Source organism: Microtus pennsylvanicus, chromosome 11 (genome assembly GCF_037038515.1).
Source record: "Microtus pennsylvanicus isolate mMicPen1 chromosome 11, mMicPen1.hap1, whole genome shotgun sequence".
Classification (NCBI taxonomy): Eukaryota; Metazoa; Chordata; class Mammalia; order Rodentia; family Cricetidae; genus Microtus; species Microtus pennsylvanicus.
Window position 1 is genome coordinate 99100808 of NC_134589.1, and position 22239 is coordinate 99123046.

Here is a 22239-nt window from a genome sequence, read left to right on the forward strand (position 1 = left end):
ATCCCCAGTCCTCCCTCAGAATCTAGCACAGCTGAACATTCTCTCTCTGCTATATAGCCATCTACTCAAGTCTCCAAACTAGTGGCCAATCAATCAGTGGACTTTAAGGTTTGAAACACAAAGGGGGCGATCTCAGAGGTACACAGAGGAGGTAAGAGAGCACAGCAACAACCGAAACAACTCGAGAGGTGGTCCTTTCTGTCGGGGTGGGGCAAGAGGACTATGAGCCAGAGAGAGATGGAGTCTGACAGTGGAGAGCACGTAGGGTGGGAGACAGAGGCATCCAGGAGGCAACTGAGCCCAGGAAATTCCTGGAACCGTCTGGAAGTTAGAGCTACTCCACTGAGATAGGGAAGGCTCTCAGTGGAGCAAGCGAGAGAGTGAACGTCCTGGACATGAGTTTGGATACTGTTAGATAGAAAAGGCCTCTTAGAAATCAAAGTGAGGCTTGGGGTGGCCTGATGGGTAAGGTGCTTGCCCACAAGCTTGAGAACCTGGGTTTGGACCCCCAGCACCCAAGCGAAAAGATAGAAATGACCATAATCCCAGCGCTGGGGAAACAGAGAGGGAGGACCCCCAGGGCTAGCTAACTGGTCTACAGGAATAAGGGAGCTTCAGGTTTGATGTCTCAAATGATTAGGTGGAGAGTGATCAAGGAAGACAGCTGACGATGACCCGCAGCTTACACATGCATGCATGTATGTTCATATGCACACATATACATGCATACACACATGCATGCACACATATGCACACATATACATGCATACACACATGCATGCACACACATACAGATATCACACAAACACACAGATATCACACAAACACATGCTCACACTATACACCACACACACATACACATATCACACAAACACATGTTCACATTATATACTATGCACACACACACCACACACATTCACATATCACACAAACACATGCACAGACTACACACTACACACACACACCACAGACACATGCACACACTACACACACAAGCCATTAAGATACCCACATTCACATACACATGCATGTACACACAATACACATACATATACACACCACACACACTACATACACACTACACAGACATACCACACACACTACATACACACTACACAGACATACCACACACACTACATACACACTACACAGACACACCACACACACACAAGTCACATAGACACACACATGTGCACAGCACACACACATACATTACCATACACACATACACACACACACACACACAGAAAAAGGACATCCATGTGCAGGTGTGGGGCTGTGCAAAGCAAGGTGGCTGGAGCGGCGACTCAGCAGCCAGGGCTGTAATGAACTATGGAAAATAATCACCTTAAGGAGGGGAGAGAAAGATAGAATGCTTAGATTGAAATTCTCAAAAATAAAGGAAAAAGGAAAGAATCAGGCAAGCCTGTCTGTGGTGTATGTCTGGAATTCTAGATTTTGAGAATCCGAAACAGGAAGATCATAGTTTTAAAGCCAGCCTGGGCTACATAGCAAGTTCTAGGCAGTCTAGGCTATACAATGTATCTCAAAGAGAAAAGAAAAAAAATCATTTTCCTTTCCCCTGCCATCACACTGCTCCCTCGCTAATGGTCACACCCATCTATGTCTCCCGTGTCCCCTGGCTATAGGCAGTCCACAGCATTGTCTGCAGGGAGGGAGCCTTAAGATCCAGCAGAAAAACAGTCTGATCTTGGGCAGCTCGATGGCAGCTGGGCTGCTGGCATGTTTGCACTTTTATGCCCATCTCCTGATGCCAAGCCTCTGACCACAGCGAGGGGGAAGTGATGTTCAGATCTAAAGGCTGCAATGTTCCCGGGCAGCAGAACCCCACAGTCTGTGTGACGGGATGGCCTGGCCTGGTCCCTCGAGGAAGAGAGAGAAGGTAAAGGAGGGAGGAAGACAGCGGCTTTGAGTTCATTCAGGTCAGCACACATTGCTCTTGGTCCTCCCAGCCAGAGCAGCCCCAGCTCACGTGGGGCCTGGAGAGGGAACTTGGGTCAGCCGGTTAGATGGCCTTTACTCGCTGGCCATTTCCTTAGCCCAAGTATTCTGTTTTTGTGGGTTTTGTTGTTTTGAAAAAAGGGTCTCATGCTGTATCCCAAGCAGGGTTTGAACTAACAGCAATCCACCTGCCTCAGCCTCCCGTACACTGGGGTTACAGGTGTGAGTCTCCACACCCAGCTCAATTCACTTTAGAAAGGAAAAAAGTTTATTTTAAACTGAAACGTTCTATTACTATCCTTGGTATAAATGAAACGGGATTGCAGGATGTAGAAAGAACATTAACAATGCGTAAAATGAGACAAAGGCTGTGTGCTACTGGAACTCTAGTTGGGTGCTGCGGCCTGTCTGTACCTGATAGTAATAATCCCTTGGCAGAACTCATCAAAGGTTATCCTGCTTGCCAGAATCTGCCTCCCACACCTTCAGAATAAGTACTCTTGGTTTTTGTTGTGAAGACAGAGCCTCATTAGCCCAGGCTAGCCTCCAGCTCCCAGTGTTACTAAGGATGACTTTCAATCTTTGATGCTTTTGACTCCACTGCCTGAGTGCTGGGATCACTCACACATCACACAGTGGAGTGCGCTGTCATGCCCGGTTTCAGGCAGGCACTTTCGATAGCAGGGTCCTTGCCACCAAACATCCTCCTCATGGTGAGATGTTCTGTGAGACTGGAAGGTGGGCCTGTGCCAACTCTGCCTTCTCAAGCATCTGAGCCTCCCCTTCCCCTTGTGTGTGGACGGCCATTCTCTCTCACCAATGCCTTCCAGAGTCTCCTGATCCTCCTATGTCCATTCTTGATTTCCTCTGCCAGAGTGAGTCTGCACCCAACATCTTCCCCTCAATGCCCCCTGCAGGCTCCTTCTGCCTCAGGGGAAGCCACATCCTTACTCGGATCCTTCTAGGACTTGAGTGCCAAGTCTATTCCTCCAACATCACCCCATGCATCTTCTGAAATTCTTTCTTCTCACCTCTCCAGCCTTGGCCTGCTTAACTCCGTGTGTGTGTGTGTGTGTGTGTGTGTGTGTGTGTGTGTGTGTGTGTGACTTGTTTGCAGGCAGGGAACTGGGTGTCCTGTTCTATCACTCTCAACTTTATCCCCCAAGACAGTCTCCGCTGAAACCGGCACTAGGGTGACAGAAAACCAGACTAGGAGAATTCTGGAAAGAGCAAAGTCAGAGATGCAGTCACCAGCCAGATGCAGTGGAAGCCTGATACGAATGCCTCACTGATAAAAGGTACCAGGCCATATGGGTAAACATAGACAAGAATTATGGATTAATTTAAGTTGTAAGAGCTAGTTAGTAATAAGCCTGAACAACAGGTCGAACAGTTTATAATTAATATAAACCTCTGTGTGTTTCTTGGGGACTGAATGGTTGTGGGACTGGGCAGGACAGGAACTTCTGTCTACACCCCTCAGCATGGGGTTACAGCAGGGAGCGACTTATATGACTTGGGATATTCAGGGTAGGCTTTGATGATAAGTGATATTTGAAGCAAGAGTTAAAGGACATTTTAAGCTGTTGGTCAAGAGGATTCCTGGGGAAGAGTACTCCGGGCAGAGGAGAGAACATGCAAAGGTCCTGAGGCAGGCAGTGAGCAGATGCATCTGGGGACACTGGGGACATGGGGGGGGGGGCTGAGTAGACAACAGCAGGGATTGAGGCCGGAGAGCTGATGAGAGCTAGAATGTGGCAGGCCTCTGTGCTATCATCCAGATTTTTCTCAGCAACACAGGAGCCATGCAGTGTCAGGGCAGTGGAGGGCCTGGATGGTTCCCAAGTGAGTACAAATCCGAAACCAGTGACTTCCCTTTTACAATGTCCTGTTGAAGGCAGCCACATGTGGAGGCCAAAATAGATGTCAGGTGTCGTTGCCAATTGCTCCCCACCATAACTTTTGAGGCAGGGTCTCTCGCTTAACCTAGAACGCAGCAATTTGGCTATACTGGCTGGTATGAGACCCCAGATCCCCCTGCCCCTGCTTTCCTAATGTTCGTGTTGCAGGCACTCACTGTTGAATCTGTCCTTTCATGCGGAGATTAAACTCCGACCTTCACATATACAGCAAATGCTTTGCCGACTGAACCATCCCCCAGACCCTTCCCTTGGTCTGTTTTTGCTGTAAACAAACAATCTGTCTGTTGCATACATGGAGGGCCCCACTTCTGACTCATTCCCTGATGCTTCCCTCATTACAACTTGCAATTATTTTCTAGAACCTTGTTTTGTCTGCACACCTGGGCCAAATGCACTCAGACGTGGGTGGCGTAAATTGCGCCAGTAGCTCCCATCAGCCTCTGTCTGCAGCCCACTACACCACCGGCAAAGAGGAACACAGCAAAGGGGCTGCTTTGCAAACAGAAACTCAGGGCTCATCCCTCCAACTTCCCCAAACCCTACAATAAAGTGTGTACCTCTAAGTCACTCAGTGTAAATTCCATACCCACCACTGTTCCCCAAACTGACTGTAAGCTACCTGCAGATACGCAGCATGTTTGAAAGCCAGCACACACACACACACACACACACACACACACACACGCCCGCTTTATTCCTAATGCCCAGTGTGGCCTCCAGCAGCCAGGGTGCAATCTACATTTGTGTTGAGCAAGGGAAATCAAGTCCATGCAGGAAGGATACCCCAGAGGTGTGAACTGATATGTTTTGCCCCAATTAGAGTAAAGAGAGGGTGTGTTGTCTTGGAAGAAAAGGAGGTAGTGGACAAAATTGAGCAATCCTCTAACTCAGAAAGCATCCCATCCTTCTACAGGGGAGCACCATGCTACGAAAGCCTTTGAAAGCCAGAAGTTTTCTTTTCAAAAGTGCCACTGTGGCCAACAGGATGTGCTGGGCCTCTCAGGGAAAGTGGTCAAACTCGACTATGTGGTCTTCAAACAGAGAAGGAAGGGTTCCAGGAGCCATAGCAGTGTCCTGGGTACTGTGTTAACAGCCAAGTCAAACTCCGGTTTTCACCATCAGTGACCAAGGATGCTACAATCACCTAGAAAGCTCTCCGCTCTCTCCTGAATTAGATAGGCCGCAGCCCACAAAAGGGATCGGACCATTTCAGCACCATGAGTGGACAGTGCACCCGGATTCAGCATCTGCTCACCTTAGCCAGCTGCGTCTGGAGTTTGTTCTTCACGTCTGTCTCCTCCGAGATACGAGCACTGAAGGCCAGGTTGGTGTTGGTGAATTGCCTCCACATCTGGTCTGACAAGGTCTCGAACAGGTGTTCTGCCTCCTCTCGCAGCCGGATGGAGTTGGCCCGCATGTTCTGAGAGTGTCTAATGTTGTCATTACTGAACTTGGCCCAGGTTTCAGGAACAGAGACCCTGAAAAGTCCAAAGGCAGCTGAAGTCAGGTGGGGAACTGGGGAGCTGATAACAGGCAGGTCTTGGAGACCTCAGCATTCAGGGGATCCCCAGCCTTGGCGTGTGGGTCTTTGTTGTTCCTGTGCACTGAGGGTAAACCTAACGCTGACTCTTATCCTTCCAGGAGCCCCCACACATGGCCTCAATGACCACAAATGGCCCCAAAGCCAGAGGAACACGTCTATTTCCTGTTGAGGACAGCTGCCCAAATCCATCCCTCATTTTACAGGGACACCAAAAGGAGCCAGGAGGGGTTCCAGCATTTTCAATAAGGCACTCAAAAGTGGATGGGACAGGTGGTGGTCCTGCTAGGAGCTTTTGCCCTCCTGCCTCCACTAAAGATGTAACCAGGCCAAGAAGCAGTCAGTAGAGCCCAGTCTGGCTCAGGGGCCCCCAGCTCAATGACAGGCATGTAGCTAGGCCACTTACTCACCTGTTCACTCAACACGCATGGGGTTTAGCTGGTGGGTTTTTTGTTTTGTGTATTTGTGTTGCTTTCTGGTTTTTGTTTTAGCAGTAGCAGTACAGAATACAGAGCATCACACATGCTAGGCAGGCATTTTGCTGCTGAGCCACACCCCTGTCCTAAGCATCATACTGTTAGCGTCCACCATGGGCCACATGTTATTCTAAGTACCAGCAGTGAAGCTGTAAGAATGAGAGCATCCAGGTCCTTGGGGCAACTCCTAGGGGCGCTCACACACTCAGGTGTGAGCCTGGGAGGAAGTTAGGTGCAGTTGATAGTGAGACAGCCAGGTCTGCATCAGCTACTGAGATATAAAAACATCACATGGAAACTTCAAGAAATAAGCAATTCCTAAGTTTTATTTAATTTATAAATACTTTTTAATTGCATTCCATTTGTGGGTTGGTTCAGCGTGGGCATGTGCGTGTGGTCAGAGGACAGTCTGAAGACACTGGCTCTCTCCTTCCACAGTGGGATCCCAGAGATCAGATTCAGGTCATCAGGCTTACTGGCAGGAGTGTCACACCAAGCCACCTCAGTGGCCCCAATTCATAAGCTTTAAATGACTTTCACTACAAAATATTGTGATTATTCTATTCTATTAGTGGTTGTTGCTAACCTTTGCTTGTGCCTCGCTTACACGCCAACACTTATCATAAGTATGTATGAATGTATTGAAAAACAGCTGTTTAGCTGGGTGTGCTGGTGCACACCTTTGACCCAGTACTTCAGAGGCAGAAGCAGGTAGATCTTTGTGAATTCAAGGCCAGCCTGGTCTACAAAGTGAGTTCCAGGACATCGGGGCTGTTACAGAAAAAAAACACTGTTTTGGAAAAAGAAAAGAATAAAGAAAGAAAAACAGCTGTTGTGGTGGTACATCTGGAATCCTAAGAGGCTGAGAAGGAAGTATTTGAGTTGTCTCAAAAAGACCAAAATCAAAAACTGAACAAGAACCTATCATACGTAGCACTTGGTCTCCCTGCATTTCCAGGTGTGAGGAGGTGTGTGAGAGAACATGACCCATGAATCTTCGAGGGTTGGACTGGGAGACCCCGTCTCCATAAACCAACCAAACTGCAAAACTCCCCATGAGCATATGCTAAGAGAATGCCCTCCTGCCCAATGAGACTGAATCATTGTCTCCACCAGAAAATGCTATGCCCCTGCCTTCCCCTGGAGCAGGCAGTTGAGAGATCCCCAAAGAAAACAGCAGCCTCATCTCCCTCTCCCTGGGGGAAGCCATCAAACGTGACTTGTCTCCCCATAGGTGGTGCACCTCACTATCAGGGGTGTACTTCCCTGGGGCCCATTCCTCTTAGGGCAGAAGGGAGGGCAGGCTTCGATGCAGAGGCAGGAAATTGTCATTGGCAAAACACCTAGACTCCATGTCCAGTGTAGACTCACAGCTCAGGTGTGCCGACTGCTGTGTGAGCTTAGGCCAATTGTTTTATTGCTCTGGGTGCTGGTTTCATAAAATGGGGACAATTATAGCACCTGTGCCCAGACACACACCTTGTCAAGTGATTGTTATTCATAAGATGCTGCGTGCTAAGTTCTCAACACAAAGCCTAACATAGCAACTGTCACCATCACCGTCCCCACCAGCAGCACTGTGATTACCACCATCGTCATCATCATAACCGTCGTCATCACCTCTGTTAACCCAAGCTGCTGAGAGCTGCACTGACCCTACAATCTGTCAGTCACTGGACGCCCTCTCTTTACTTGGCCTCAAGCCTGGAAAACAGAGTCCCGAGTTTGCACATCTGGGGAGCAATTATCGGCCACAAAGAGCAACTCTTGAGAGTGCAGTAGGATGAAGGTAAAGAAGCCATTCCCAGTATGAGCAGATTGACAGCCAGGCTTAGGGGAGGCATTTGTAGGGGTGCAGGGACCCCTTGGTGTCCCTGTGCAGATGGGCAACTGTGCCTACAGGAGCAAAGCCCGGATTCCTGCCTCACTATTCCAAGGCCTCAACCCAGCTGGAAAGAGGAGGGAAGTCCCCAGAAAGTGGCATTCCAGAAATCCCAAAATGGTACCTTACTATTTGACTAAAATCCAGATGATGACGCCAGGCATAGTCCACAGAGCCTATCCAGGGGCTTCTTCCCTTCCTCTCTTTCTTTTCTCTTCCTTCCCTCCCTTCCCTCCTCCCCTTTGTTCTTTCATTCCATAAGTACTATGGTGAACATAATGCCCAATACAATTCTGTCTGCTAGAGATGAAACACAGTGTAGAGCAGAACCAGGATGGACCCCACCCTCTTGCCTGCACCCAAAGCATCTCTCTCCCACCCTTTCTCCTCAGACCCCAGCCCGTGGACAAAGAAAGCATGTATCATTCCATCTGACCCTCCATAATACGGTGGCATGCCCTCCAGAGTGCCATGCATACAAGAGGCCTCGGTGCTACTCACAGCTGCCAGGGTGAAAAAATTATGCTGCACAATTGCACACAATCAACATCAGGCATTCCTGTCAAACACTGTGTTCTGTGTCCCCACATCCTGTGTCCATCTTTTCTTCCTCACAGTAACCCAAGAAAGTACACACTATTTCCCCCCATGGTGCTGATACAGAAATGTGGCCCCAGAGAGTTTAACCTGCTTTAATTCACCCACAGTGTGCACACAGAGGCTGGAACACAGCAAGCCCAGGCAGCCTGGCTGTACATGCATGTGTGTGTGTAGTGCAGAGAACTAAAGTTGGGTTTTATACCTGCTAGGCAAGTTCTGAGACTTCTTTCCAGCCCCGAAGAACCTATTCTCTCCCACAAACCCAAGTGCTGGTGGACCTTGCTGTGTTGGGAGCTATTTGGTCTAGTTTCAGGCTGGTATATGACTGCTGTTCTAACAGGTCTCCAGAAGAGGCAAAGCTCACAGGACAGTCTCACTCGGTGAGGACCAGCAGACGTCAGGACAGCGCAGGAGACTGCTGGGACCGCGTGGCCTGCACGCTCTCTTGTCTCCCACCATAGTGATGATTCTCTTGGTGATTTTAGTGTCATTTTGCCAATCATGCATGAGACAGGCATGCTCATTCCTGGAAATCCCATTTTTCCTTGAATACTTCCCCCTAAAATTCTTTGTGAGTTGATGCTTCTCGGGTTTCTCGTCTGGGGGTGACAGCTGCCGCTGCAGACCCCGGGAGGTGTTCTGATTCAGCACTGACAGAATGGAAGGCAGATCACCCCTATTTCTATAACTATGTTTTGGACGAGATCGTTGGTCTTGAAAATATGTGCTTAATATATCACCTCTAGTTTTGTAAAGACAGGATGGATCTGGCTCGGTATTTGTCCTAGCTAGCATGATGATAAGTGTTGTTTTGGACTTAAAGATGTTTTGATGTAAAAGTTGGAGAAAAACATATTTGACTTTTTTTGTTGTTGTTGTTTGCTGAGGTTAATGTTGGAGAAAGAAAAACTTGTTTGTTAGTATGGAAAAACATGTTTGTTTTGAGGTATGAGTAAAGACGGTTGGAGCAATTCGGGGCCAGTCACTTGTGTGAAACTCATCTGGTGGTCGACACTTCATTTCTTCATGCTGCGGCCCCTTCCCCATCTCACGTCCTGCAGCTGGACCGCGGCACTACTAAATGGAGCTCCTGCTCCTACCGGTAACAGCCATCATGTTTTACGCTTTGGCGTGACTGCCAGTGGAAGCATTTCCAGCATGCCCTACCACTGTGGCAGTGGCCCTGGGACTCTCAGCTAAGCCAAGCACATGATTTGTACCTTAGGAAGGGTGGAACAAGGATGCAAAGACGGCAATGTGACGTGTACCCAGTGCCTCCCACCCAAGGCCATACACACAGCAAGTGGGTGCAGAGCCAAGGCCACAGGGCAGGCACACAGATCCCCAGGACACACACCCGGATCTCCCCTCCCTTTTTCCCTCTGACTGCCAGAACCTTCCCCTGCAGCCTTCTGCTTGACTCTGGTGCTCCCTTACAGACTTCCAGTAAATTCTTATCTTAACCACTAGCCAGACTAAGATCCTGCCCTTTGCAACAGAGGATTCCATTCAAAGGCCACTTGACTGGCACACAACACCCTTCCCTTTACTCCCATTGGACCTGGTCAGAGACAAGGAGAGAGAGCTGGGTACGTACGTTCCGTCAAACTTCTCCATGCCGTGGAAGAAGCTGATGGCGTCGGATGTGTTTCTCAGGTTAAAACACCCCTCATCAATACACTGGGCCGAGGTCTTGTCCTCGATGTCCCGCTCTAGGGCATGTTGAGCATCCCGGTTATCTCTGTAAGAAGAAGCACTGTGTGGTCACCCAGCATCCTCCACCCACAGCTGTCATTGTGCATCAGGTGGAGACAGAGCCCAGGGTGCAAACCCAGTCCTCAGACTCGTAGGAAAGAGCTGCCCAGAGGCTGCTCAGCTCTGTTCCCCCTTGGTGTCAACACCTCCTGCTCAGAGCCACTAGGGCTCGCTCCAGGACAAACACACCTGCTGCCTGAAAACAGAGATGAGCCAGACCAAAAGGATGGCTCCGGAGGAAAAAGAGCCTCAACTCAAGCATGTTGGCCTGAGTCTGATCCCCGAAGTCACAATGGAAGAGAGAACTGATTCCTGAAGTTGTCCTCTGGTTTCCAAATGACATACAAGTATATGCGTGTACACACACACACACACACACACACACACACACACACACACAAATAAAACACAAATTGGGGAAAAAAGAATGAGCCAGCATTTACTATAAATGGCCAGGCAACATGGCGCACGCCTTTAATCCCAGCACTGGGGAGGCAGAGGCAGGAGGATCTCTGTGAGTTCAAGGCCAGTCTGGTCAACAGAGCAAGTTCCAGGACAACTGGGGCTACCCAGAGAAATCCTGTCTTGGAAAACAAAAACAAACAAAAAGGCCAAGTAGTCAATGCCTCAGGCTCTGAGTGGTGTGATATCTCAGTTGCATCCACTCAGCCAGCCACAAAGAATATGTAGGTTCCTGGCATGGCTTTGTTTTGGTAGTAAAGACACTCACCAGAGAATGTGAGTTCAGTTCCCAGCACTCACAGGCAGCTCACATCATTTGTAGCTCCAGTTCCATGATGCCTTCTCAGGCCTCTGAAGACACCAGGCACACACCTGGTGCACATACTTACACACAGGCAAACACTCATGCACACAGAATAAAAGTAAGTCTTAAAACATCCCTGTATTTCTAAGAACAGATGGCAGGCCAGATTTAGAAGATTCCGAGCCGTCTTTGGACAAAGTCTGTGTGGAGCCACTTCTATCACAAACGTACCACTGTGAAATGGAAGCCGGTTCTGAACACCAGAGTTAGAGCGTAGAGAAAGCCCCTGCCTTCAAGTTGCTCGAATTGTATAACTAAATGTAGCCATCATGGTAAAGGGAACTGTGGGGACTCTAAAAAGACAGGACACAGTACAGTGGAGGAGTCATCAACGCAGGCAGAGGGAGCAAAACCTGAGGCCACCCGAGTCTGAGCTGCTGTCTGAGCCAGGCGCTCGTATCAAGCAGGAATCAGCACTACGGACAAAGCTGCGGAAGTGATCTCCAGTTAACACAAACACAGAAAAGCTAGAAATAACCAGGTGTTCAGGGACTGGGGACCAGCTGAGATCAGGGTCTGGGGAGGAAGGGGCTGCTGGGTGTAGAGGAGACAAGGGGTGGGGGCAGGGACTTGAGCCTGGACTGTTGGAATCGGAGCTAAGCTTGGCCAAGGCTCCAAACTGCTGGCAACCACTTTCACAATTCTCACCAAGTACCAAGTACCTGCTCCTTTGCTTATTCTTTCTATCTTTTCAAATGACACGTAAAATAGCAATGAATGCATTTGAAAGGGGAATTCAGATTCTGGTCCTTAAAGGAAAACAGTAACTCTCGGCTATTAATAGAAGGATGTTTCAGACCTAAATATACCAAGTAGACACTCCTAGTTCGCATCTAAGAAACCTCTAAATATGAACCTCTCCCTGTGTTCTATGTTGAGTGAAGGTGAGTTCTTGCTAATAACATGCAGACACCCCACCAGGACCCACCCTGGGACCTTGCATATTGAGCCAGGAGAGCGAAGTAGGGCTTGTCTTAGCTGGTGAACTGTGGTGTAACAAAAGCCAGAAGGTAACAGGTCAGAGCACGGGGGTCAGCGGAACCTCAGAGCAGCTGGTACCAGTGCTTGCTGCTGCTGAGGACGAGGGAGAGGCCTCTGTTTGCCTTTATGGCAAACCTCACCCTGCTGTCAGCCCACAAGGAAGGACCAAAGCTTGGCTCCTCCCCAGTCAAGAGGAACCTTTTCTATTCTTTTGGGGTGCCCATACCATGAGACCACCCCTCTTCCTGAAAGCAAATCTCAGTCCTAGCCCAGAAAGTCACAAACCCTCATCTGTGACCACCTGAGCAGGTCAACGTTGGAGCCTCTCAGCAAGCTAGGTCTGAGCATCCCCACGCCGTGGGCCACCCTGCTGGCCATCTCAAGAAGGGCAGCCCTGGCTGTGCCCTCTGTGACAAGAACAAGCAAAGAAGAAAAACCAGCCGAGCGGCGTGCCCCTGGACAGGGAAGGGTAAATGCCAAGCACCAGCACCATGGGAAGAAGCCGTCTCATGGGAGCAGAGGGGCCCCAAACCTGGCAAAGCACAAACTTCCCTTTAATTACACAAGAGGCCCCTGGCTTGGCACGATGCCAGTTTACATCATGGTCTAAGAACAAAAGCTGGTGCCTTTTGAAGACTCCCTGCTCAAGCGTCCACCAACACCCTTCCAGAGATGTCCCATTTTCTTGCCGTATTGCCTAATGTCACCAGGTGCTTCTCTTCCCAAGTTCAGACCTGGCCTGGGGAAGCCAAAGCTAAGTCGGGTGTCAGGAGGTTGGTGCCTTCTGTCGGGCCAACGCAGTTGGGGATGAGCTATCTCCAGCGAGCAGATGAGCATCCCAGGACACACCCCCACCCTTCCCAGCCCACAGAACTGGTGTTAAACATCTGACAGAATGCAAGGACCTCAATAGTTACTCAGAGACACGTGGATCCATCTGGCTGTTCCCCAGAAATCTGGGGAACCCACAAGCAATTCTGAAGGAGAAAGATCTCTTACCGCATCTGGAAATCGACTCGTTTAGCTAATTTTCTCATCTGATCTTGGCAACATTTTAGTAAATCTACTTCCTGAAATGAAACAAGGAATGTCAGAGCTGGCATGGTTGGAAATTTACCATGGAGGAGCCCCATGGCGGGAAACAACAGAGTGGGGATCCCAGGACCACTGAAGCTAAGAGTGGATGGTAGTGGCCTTGAATTCAAAATCTTCCTGCCTCAACCTCCCTAGTGTTGGGGTTGTAGGCATGTGCCACCATACCTAGGTTTCCTAGTTTTCCTTCTCCTTTCCTCCCTCTTCCCTCTCCCTCTCTTCTCTCATCCTCCTCCCTCCCTCCCTTCCCCCTCCCTCCCTTCCTTCCTTCCAACCTTCCTTCCTTTTTCTTTTCTTTCCTTTCTCCCCCTCCATTCCTCTTTCCTTTCTCTCTCTTTTCTCTCTTCCACTCCCCTCTCTCATGAGCTAGGCAGGCAATTCTACCACTGAGCTATCTTATCCCCTCTTCTTTTTTTTTTGTTTTTTGGTTTTTTTTTTCGAGACAGGGTTTCTCTGTAGCTTTGGTGCCCATCCCGGAACTAGCTCTTGTAGACCAGGCTGGCCTCGAACTCCCAGAGATCCGCCTGCCTCTGCCTCCCGAGTGCTGGGATTAAAGGCGTGCGCCACCACCGCCCGGCCCCTCTTCTTATTTTGAAACAGGAGCTCAGTGATTTGCCCAGTCTAGCTTAAAGTCATGTTATAGCCCATGTAGGCCTTGGCTTAGTGATCCTCCAGCCTCAACTGCCTGAGTAGCTGATATTACAGGCATGTGATACTATAGTATCTGGCTTATTTTTATATACTTAAAAATTAAAATAAAATTTAGCACCAACTATGTGCAAAGTGCTCACAGATTATATTTCATTAAATTAAACCCACATCTGAATTGGTATACATTTACAGTATACAGTATATGCTTAATAAATACTATCTTTATGAGTACCATTTGTCTAGCATATATGAAGCCTTCAGTTGTATTCCCAGCACTGTATAAATTAGATGTGATTGTGCATGTATGTAATCTCAGCACTCAGAAGGTAGAAGCAGGAGGATCAAGGGTTCAAGGTCATTTTCAGCTACACAGTGAACTTGAGGATAGCCTGGAGTCCTGAGACCCTGCTTAAATGAGCAAAAATAAATATACACGGGTCTTTACTATTATTATTATGGTGCCATCCTTATGGTCATTTTGAAAATAATAAGATTGAGATCAAATATTCCTATTCTATTTCTGCTTCTCCCCATCCCTACATGAGGACACCAGTGCCCACTAGTGTTCTCTGAGCTGTAACTCCACGGGGACATCACATGTGACTTCTGCTCCAGACAGGCCACTTAGAACCTTTTGACTAGCCAGCTGTCATTTCACCCACTCCCAGGTGGCACCTTACCCGGATAAGGTTTTTCTCAACGTTGTCATGGACAAGGTCTATTCCGATCCTTTTCTCCCGATTGTACAGACATTCCAGGGCTACCTATTAAAGCAATGGGAAAGAATGTGTCCTGTGGAGGCCTGAGTAGAACCTGAGTGTAGGTGAGTCAGAACCTATGCCTTGTCTGCTCTTTCTGTGAGGTACCTGGGTGTCCCATGGGGCCTCATCATTGTGCTTGTGTGCCAGGACCACTGCAAGCCCATGTATTCAAATCAGGACAAGGATGTGTCCTGGGAAGTGGTATAATTGGGAGGGAACCTGTGATGCTTCACCTTGAACTCACCTTGATAGGGCTAAGAAACACCTAAAAATCAGGTGTGGTGTCATAGATAGATAGATAGATAGATAGATAGATAGATAGATAGATAGATAGATATGATAAATGATAGACGTATAAGATAGATTTGATGATGAAGATAGATAGATGATTGATAGATAGATAGAGAGAGAGATGATAAATGATAGATTATAGATAATAGATAGATAGATGATAAATAATGGATTATAGATGATAGATAGATGATAAATGATAGATTATAGATAAATGATAGACATATAAGATAGATATTGATGATGAAGATAGATAGATAGATAGATAGATAGATAGATAGATAGATAGATAGAGGAGAACAACTCTCGATGTGCCCATGAAGATAATTCCAGAGGTGACTGGCTCAAGAGGACATGGATCATCAATGGATTCAGGTCAGATGTGAGGTCTAGGGGGAGGAAGTAGGTCACGGGGAGTGTCTTAGGGTTTCTATTGCTGAAAAGAGACACCATGACTACAGCAACTTTTAGAAAGGAAAACATTTAATTGAGGCAGCAACTTACAATTTCAGAGGTTAAGTCCGTTATCATCGTGGCAGGGAGAACGGTGACTGGGAGTATGGCAGCGTGCAGGCAGCCATGGTGCTGGAGAAGGAGCTGAGAGTTCTATGTCTTTCACAGGCAACAGGAAGTGAGCTCAGACACTGGGTGGTATCTTGAGCATATGTGAGACCTCAGAGCCCACCTCCACAGTGACACTCTTCCTCCAACAAGATTACACCTGCTCCAACAAGGCCATACCTCCTAAAGCGCCACTCCCTTTGAGGGCCATTTTCTTTCATACCACCACAAGGATTATCTCTCACAAGCCCTTGTCTCTTCCTGTGTTTTGTCTTTGTTTCCTGTCGGCCAGGAAGTGACCAGTCTCTGCCATACATTCCCAGTGCCATGGTATTTGGTCAATCAATCACAATTAAAACCCTCTGACATTGTGAGCTGTTACTGATGGGTCTTTGATCACAGGAATAACACCCCTTCCCATTCTCTGCATGTTGTCCCTAAGCTTTCCCAAACCACGATAAAGCCAAGCTATCATTTTAGATGATATACGTCAGCTGCAGTCCTCCTATTTCTTGGGTTCAAACTCAGGCTTAGCCACTTCCTACTGTGTGCACTTGGACACATTGGGTGACCTCTCAGCCCCACTATGTCTTTATCCATACACGGGCTCAGGGTTGGCGCACTATCTCACCAGTCAGGTTTGTGAGCAGATTATGTCCACCTACACGTGTGAAGACCTCATGTAGAACCCTGTCTGGGATGGGACATCTTTACTGGTACCATCTCCTGAGCACCAGCACTGTTCTCTCTGCTTCCTGGCTGCAGACACCGTGTGACCAGCTGCCTCACACTCCTGCCACCATGCCCTCCCCACCATGATGGACCATTCCCTCAAACTGTGAGTCAAAAATAAACCCTTTCCTCAGCTGCTCTTGAAGGAATTTGTTATAGCTTGAGAAAAGTCAATGGATCCTGTGGTGGTGGTTTCATGAATATACATGAATTTACACACACACACACATACACACACACACACACACACACACACACACACACACACACACGCTTAGTCCCCAGTTGGTAAATTAGGAAGTGTAGCCTTGGTGGAGAGCCATTGGGGGTGAGTTTCTCCCTGCCTGCTGCCTGTGGTCAGGATGTGAAGCCCTCCGTAACTGTTCTAGTGCCATGCCTGTCTGCTTCTCACCATGATGATCAGGGACTACTCCTGTAAACCTGTAAGCAAGCTCCCAGTTAAATTCTTTCTTTTATAAGAGTTGCCTTGGTCATGGTGTCTGTACACAACAGTAGAGCAGTAACTAAGACAGTCTCTATGGCTATCCTTGTACACCTTTTTTTGGTGCTGTTCAAGTACCAAAAGGCAAGCTACGGAAAGGGGGCAGGGCCCTGTGAGACCAATGCAGCATTACAACAGTCTCTGGCCTCCTCTCCAGGGGTCTTGGGGACCTGAGCACAACTGCAGGTCAGACAATAAGCTGTTTGTCTAAGGAAGTTCTCAAGGGACTGAGGAACAATGGTGATCAGCCACTTGCCTGTCTGTGACATCATAAAGGCAAACAGGCCCAAGAAGGGAGCAGAGGGTTCTAGGAGCAAAGGCACCAAAGAGCTCAGAAAGAAGGGGGATCCAGTGACTTGCTGTCCAGGAGCTTGGAGGGCCTCCTCTGAGCTCTGCTCGATTGAAAGGCTGGAGAAGAGCACGTGACCACACAGACAGCCCTGCTACAAGAGGCTGCATTCCATAGAGCAAAGAGAACACCTTGAAAAATTAGAGATAGTTCGTCAGGTAAAGGCACTTACTGCCAAGCCTAATGACCAGATTTAGTGCCCAGGAACTATGTCGTGGAGAAAGAGAGGCCACCTTGCAAGTTGTCCTTTGACCTCCACATGTATATCATGGTGCACATTCATGAACACACACACACACACATACTTAAAAGATGATAAGATTTTGGTAAGGGATGCAATGAAAATGAGGTGACATTGTGGGTAGGGAGTACCCAGTGGGTGGTCAAGAAGGCAAAGACAGGTGGTGACACGAGACATGAGAAGAACAGGCAAAGGCGAACAGGAATGAGGACGAGGCTGCTGCAGGCACAAAGACCCTGTGGTCAGAGGAACAAGAAAATTGGAGCAGAATGGAGAGGGGCAGATCAGAGCTTTAGTACAGGTTATGGAGGAAGGGGATTCAGGAGTTAAGATGGTAAAATGGGTCTGGGGCTATAGCTCCATTGGTAGAGTGCTTACTTCACAGTTCCCAAGTACAGATATACCCAGTATGGTGGGAAATGTAATCCCAGTGCCTGAGAGGCAAAGGCAGGAGAACCAAGAGTTCAAGGTCATCCTGGGCTACATAGTAATTTTGAGGTCAGCCTAGGCTACATGAAGTAACACCTGTTGTGGTTTGAATAGGAATGACCTCCATAGACTCATGTGTTTGAATGCTTGGTTTATAGGAAGTGACGAAATTAGGAGGTGTGGCCTTGTTGGAGGAAGTGTGTCACAGTGGGGGTGGGCTTTAAAGGTTTCAGATGCTCAAGTCCAAGATCAGTGACTTGTTGTGGAATATTATTTTTAAAATGTATTACAATTGTTTATGCTGTGAAACATTTGTTTAATGATGCAAAGATGTGTTGCATTCTTTTTTGCTGCATTTGTTTTACTCTGTAAAGATGTGTTACTTTGGCTGTCTGAAACACCAGATGGTCTAATAAGGAGCTGACCAACCAATAGTGAGGCAGGAGAAAGAATAGGTGGGGCTGGCAGGCAGAGAGAATACAGAGAAGGAGAAATCTAGGAGGAGGAGGAGGAGCAAGATAGAACAAGGAGAGGAGGACACCAGGGGTCAGCCACCCAACTACACAGCAAGCTACCGAGAAAGAAGAAAGGTATACAGAAATAGAGAAAGATAAAAGCTCAGACGCAAAAGATAGATGAGATAATTAAAGATAAGAAAACCTGGTTACAAACAAGCCAAGCTAAGGCTTATTTATAAGAAACAATAAGACTCAATGTGTGATTGGTTTGGGAGTTGGGTGGCAGGCCCCCAAAGGGTAAAGAATTAAAAACAACCAACTACAGTGACTGACAGCTCTTTTCCCGCTGCCCTCAGATCCAGATGAGAGCTCTCAGCTCCTTCCCCAGCACCATGTCTGCCTGTACACTGCCATGCTTCCTGCCATGGTGATCACGGGGACTAAACTCTGAACTATAAGCTGGCCTAATTAAATGTTTTCCTTTATAAGAGTTTCTGTGGTCATGATTCTTGTCACAGAAATAGAACACTAAGACAGAAGTTGGTACCAAGGACTGGGGTATTGCTGTGAGAGGCCTGACCATGCTTTTGTTTGAAGGAATATAGACCGTGGGACTGTGGATTAGAAAAGCAGTTGAATGTTTTAAGTCCTGCTTAATGGGCCACCCTAGTAGGATCATGAAAGACAGGGGTGCTGAGGGTGATTTGGCCTGTGTGGGGCCTGACTCAGTTCCAAAGGAGAAGAATATTAGCATGTAGCCTAGAGACTGATCTTGTGATATTTTGGTGAAGAATGTGGCTGCTTTCTGCCCTTGTTCAAAAGAGTCTGCCTGTGGCTAAATTTAAGGATTAATTCTGTTGGCAGAGGAAATCTCAAAACAGCCTAGCATAGACTCTGTCATGGGGTTATTAGTGTTAACTCTAACGAAGATCTTTAATGAAAAGGAGCAAACTGAGACAGAAAAATACAAAATGTACAAGATGAGGAGAAAAGGACTAGAAGTAAGTCCTGTATTCAAGGAAATAAATAGATTTTTTTTTAAAAAAAATCCTTATGTTAAATGAAATAAAGGAGTGGTGACCTCAGGGCAAGACCCCACACAGCAAAACTTCCAACCTGTGAAAAGGAATTAAAGAGTGGTTTAGGTCCAAGCATGGTGGCGCACGCCTTTAATCCCAGCACTCTGGAGACAGAGGCAGGCGGATCTCTGAGTTAAAGGCCAGCCTGGTCTACAGAGTGAGTTTCAGTACAGGCATACTTAGGTGTTGATGGAAAACAGAAAGCTGATGAAGATGTAAGTGAACGAGGAGGGCGATGTTCCAGCCCCAGCAAGAAGCAGAACTCAGCAGCTTTGGCCTTATGGTCCTGGCTTTGGAGTCAAGGACAAAAGAAAGGGATTATGGGATCTTCCTCTGTGACTAAGGAAAGCTGCTGAGGCCAGGCATGTGTCAGGGGTGACCCTGAATAGAGGCCTAAAAAGCCAATGCATGAAGCTATGAAAAAAGGTGAAGCCTGGGTTGCCTTGGAGACCCCAAGATGTTGGCAATGTCAGAGTCATGGGATTCCTGCCGAGGAAAGATGCTAACGGAGTGGAACCAACCCAAGAGAAGTGTGTTGCACTAACAGCTGAAAGAGGCTGGGGATCTGAAGAGCGCTTTGACAGCAGACATGGAGATGCAGAATGTGGAGTTTGCCCAGCTGGTTTTCAGTCTTGCTTTGGTCCAGTATTTCCTCCTGTTTGGAACAATAGTGTATTGTATATTGAAAGTATATGATCTGATTTTTTATTTTGTTTTTATAGGGGATTACAGTTAAGAGATTGCCATGAGTCTCAGGAGAGACTTTGGACTTTTAAATATGGTTGAGACTATGATAGTTGGACTGAATGCATTTTTTGCTTTATGATATGACTACAAGCCTTTGGGGGCCAGGGAGTGGAATGTGGTGATTTGAATAGGAATGGCCCCCATACACTCATGCACTACTAGGAGGGGTGGACTTGTGGGAGAAAGTGTGTCACTGTGGGGTTGGGCTTTGCGGTCTCAGTGACCAACAGTTCTCTTCCTGCTGCCTGTGGATAAATGCACTCTCAGCTCTTTCTCCAGCACGCTGTCTGCCCGCACTCTGCCACACTTCCCACCATGGTGACAATGGAGTAAATCTCTAACTGTAAGCCTGCCCTAAGGTTTCCCTTATAGGAGTTGCCATGGTCATGGTGTCTCTTCACAGTTATAGAAAATCTAACTAAACAACACCCCACAAAACACTTCCCTTCCAAAAGACATTAAATAAGGAAGCCTTCTAGGAGCCAGTGGGAGAAGGGTGCAATCTAGTTTGATATTTGGTTCCTGGGGTGGAGCCTGGGAAAAGATCATTGTTGCTGCTGCTGCTGAGAAGCATCCTGGACTGTGGTAGCCAGGAGACAGGGAGAAGCAGATAGAATTCAGGTGTGTCTGGTTCCTGCCCAACCTGTGCACAGGCAGAGCCGGGCTTCCAGACCATTGGAGAGAATAAAGAGGGGAAAGAGAGAACAATAGACTTCCCTCACACTGCCAGTCTCTGTCCAGCTCCTTGGTAAGGAGCAAGCCAGGGGAGGGAGGGAACAGCGGAGCACTCCCCAGATGGATTTGGGAGTTCCAGAGTGTTAAAGCTTTGCTGTGAGCGTTCCTGCCAATGTCCCAGCCTGGTGCAGACACAACTGTCAGGTGTGGCGGGTTTCCAGGTGGCAGCCCCTGTACGCTCTAGTGAGCCCCAGGACTAATTCCCACAGCAGGAAGCAGACATTGTCCCTACCCAACAACCTCTTAATCCCTTCTGAACTTTCTCCTGGGTGTAGAGAAAAACATTCCCTTACCCAGACTCCTCTGTAGCCAGGAGGCCCCTATGAGTTCTCGCAAATAGACTAACAGGAAGACATGATTCTGGAAATACGGCTATTCCTTGCTAGTGTGAGCCAGAGCCGACTGTCCTTTGCCCTAGCCCACTTCCTGCCTCCAATGAGAATATCAAATGCCCCTTCCTTTTAGTATTAGGGCAAAAGCCACATGCTGTGGGTGGCAGAGAGAGAGAGAGAGAGAGGGAGAGAGAGAGAGAGAGAGAGAGAGAGAGAGAGAAGAGGAGAGGAGAGGAGAGGAGAGGAGAGGAGAGGAGAGGAGAGGAGAGGAGAGGAGAGGAGCATTGGGTCTACATTTGACTCTGAAATCCTCATCATGACCGAAACAAACTGTGTGGCTAAGTCACATGCAGCCCAAAGGCATCCTAACTGACTCAGGGGTAGGAGTCTCGGAGGCCAAGGGAGGGTCAGGAATGTCCATGTGAAGATATATATTCACTTATTCAAAAGTGTTCATTGACTCCTGCGGCCACCATGGAAAGCTGTATTCTCTCACCCCTTCTCTCCCCCCACACACAGCATAAAAACAAAAAACAAAACAAAAACCTGGAAATGGAACTAGCTTATGATCCAGCTATACCACACATAGTATGTACTTGAAGGACTTTATAGCTATATTATTCACAAGAGCTAAGAAATGGAGCCAGCCTAGATAAAGCATCTTGCTGGGGCCCCTCATGCGATGGCAGAGGCTGGTTGTCAGCTGCTCTGGCGTCAGCAGAGAGGCTCTGGGAAGGTCTGTGAGAATACTGACTGGAAGAGGAAGCTCCCCCAGAGTGGGCAGCACCTGCTGAAAGCCCACATACGCAGAGGGTTGGAAAGAAACAGTGCAGCTTTTGCCTGCCTTCCTTCGTTCCTTGCTGGTGAATTCATCTACATCATCGGCTTCTTCAGCTTTCCAACATGGAGGCCTGCAACTCTCCAGAACCCTGCCCGCCAGGTACCCATCACCAGACCGGGAACGATAAGGTATCGAACCTATTGCACAAAGCAGCTGTAGGACTCTCAGCACCTTCAGGCGGCCATTGCTTCAGTACCCAGCATGAATTGCCCAAGTCAATCCCATAAATTCCTCCGTGGTCTATATTCATCTTACTGGCTCCGCTCCACTAGAAAACCCTGACGAACACACCAAAGGAAAAGAGAAATTGACCCACTATGGAAAACTCCCGTCTGATTGAGGCTATTCTGAGTTGGCTGGGTTTTTTTTTTTAAGATTTATTTCTATTATGTGTGTGTATTTCGCCTGTTTCCATGTCTGTATGCCACGCGCATGCAGTGCCCTAGGAGGCCAGAAGAGGGTGTCTGATCTCCTGGAACTAGTTACAAGTCACT

General features: G+C 48.0%; 1 protein-coding gene across 1 annotated transcript in view; it reads right to left on the reverse strand.

The window, feature by feature from the left end:
* Window positions 1–22239, reverse strand: part of Tekt5 (tektin 5) — a 36556-nt gene that overhangs the window by 13530 nt on the left and 787 nt on the right. Inside the window, exons 2-5 of the mRNA XM_075989738.1 lie at window positions 14368–14451; window positions 12944–13014; window positions 9980–10123; window positions 5140–5362 (exon numbers count right to left, since the gene is read on the reverse strand). Of these exons, the coding sequence (XP_075845853.1) occupies window positions 5140–5362; window positions 9980–10123; window positions 12944–13014; window positions 14368–14451 (522 nt within the window). The remainder of the gene's footprint in view (window positions 1–5139; window positions 5363–9979; window positions 10124–12943; window positions 13015–14367; window positions 14452–22239) is intronic.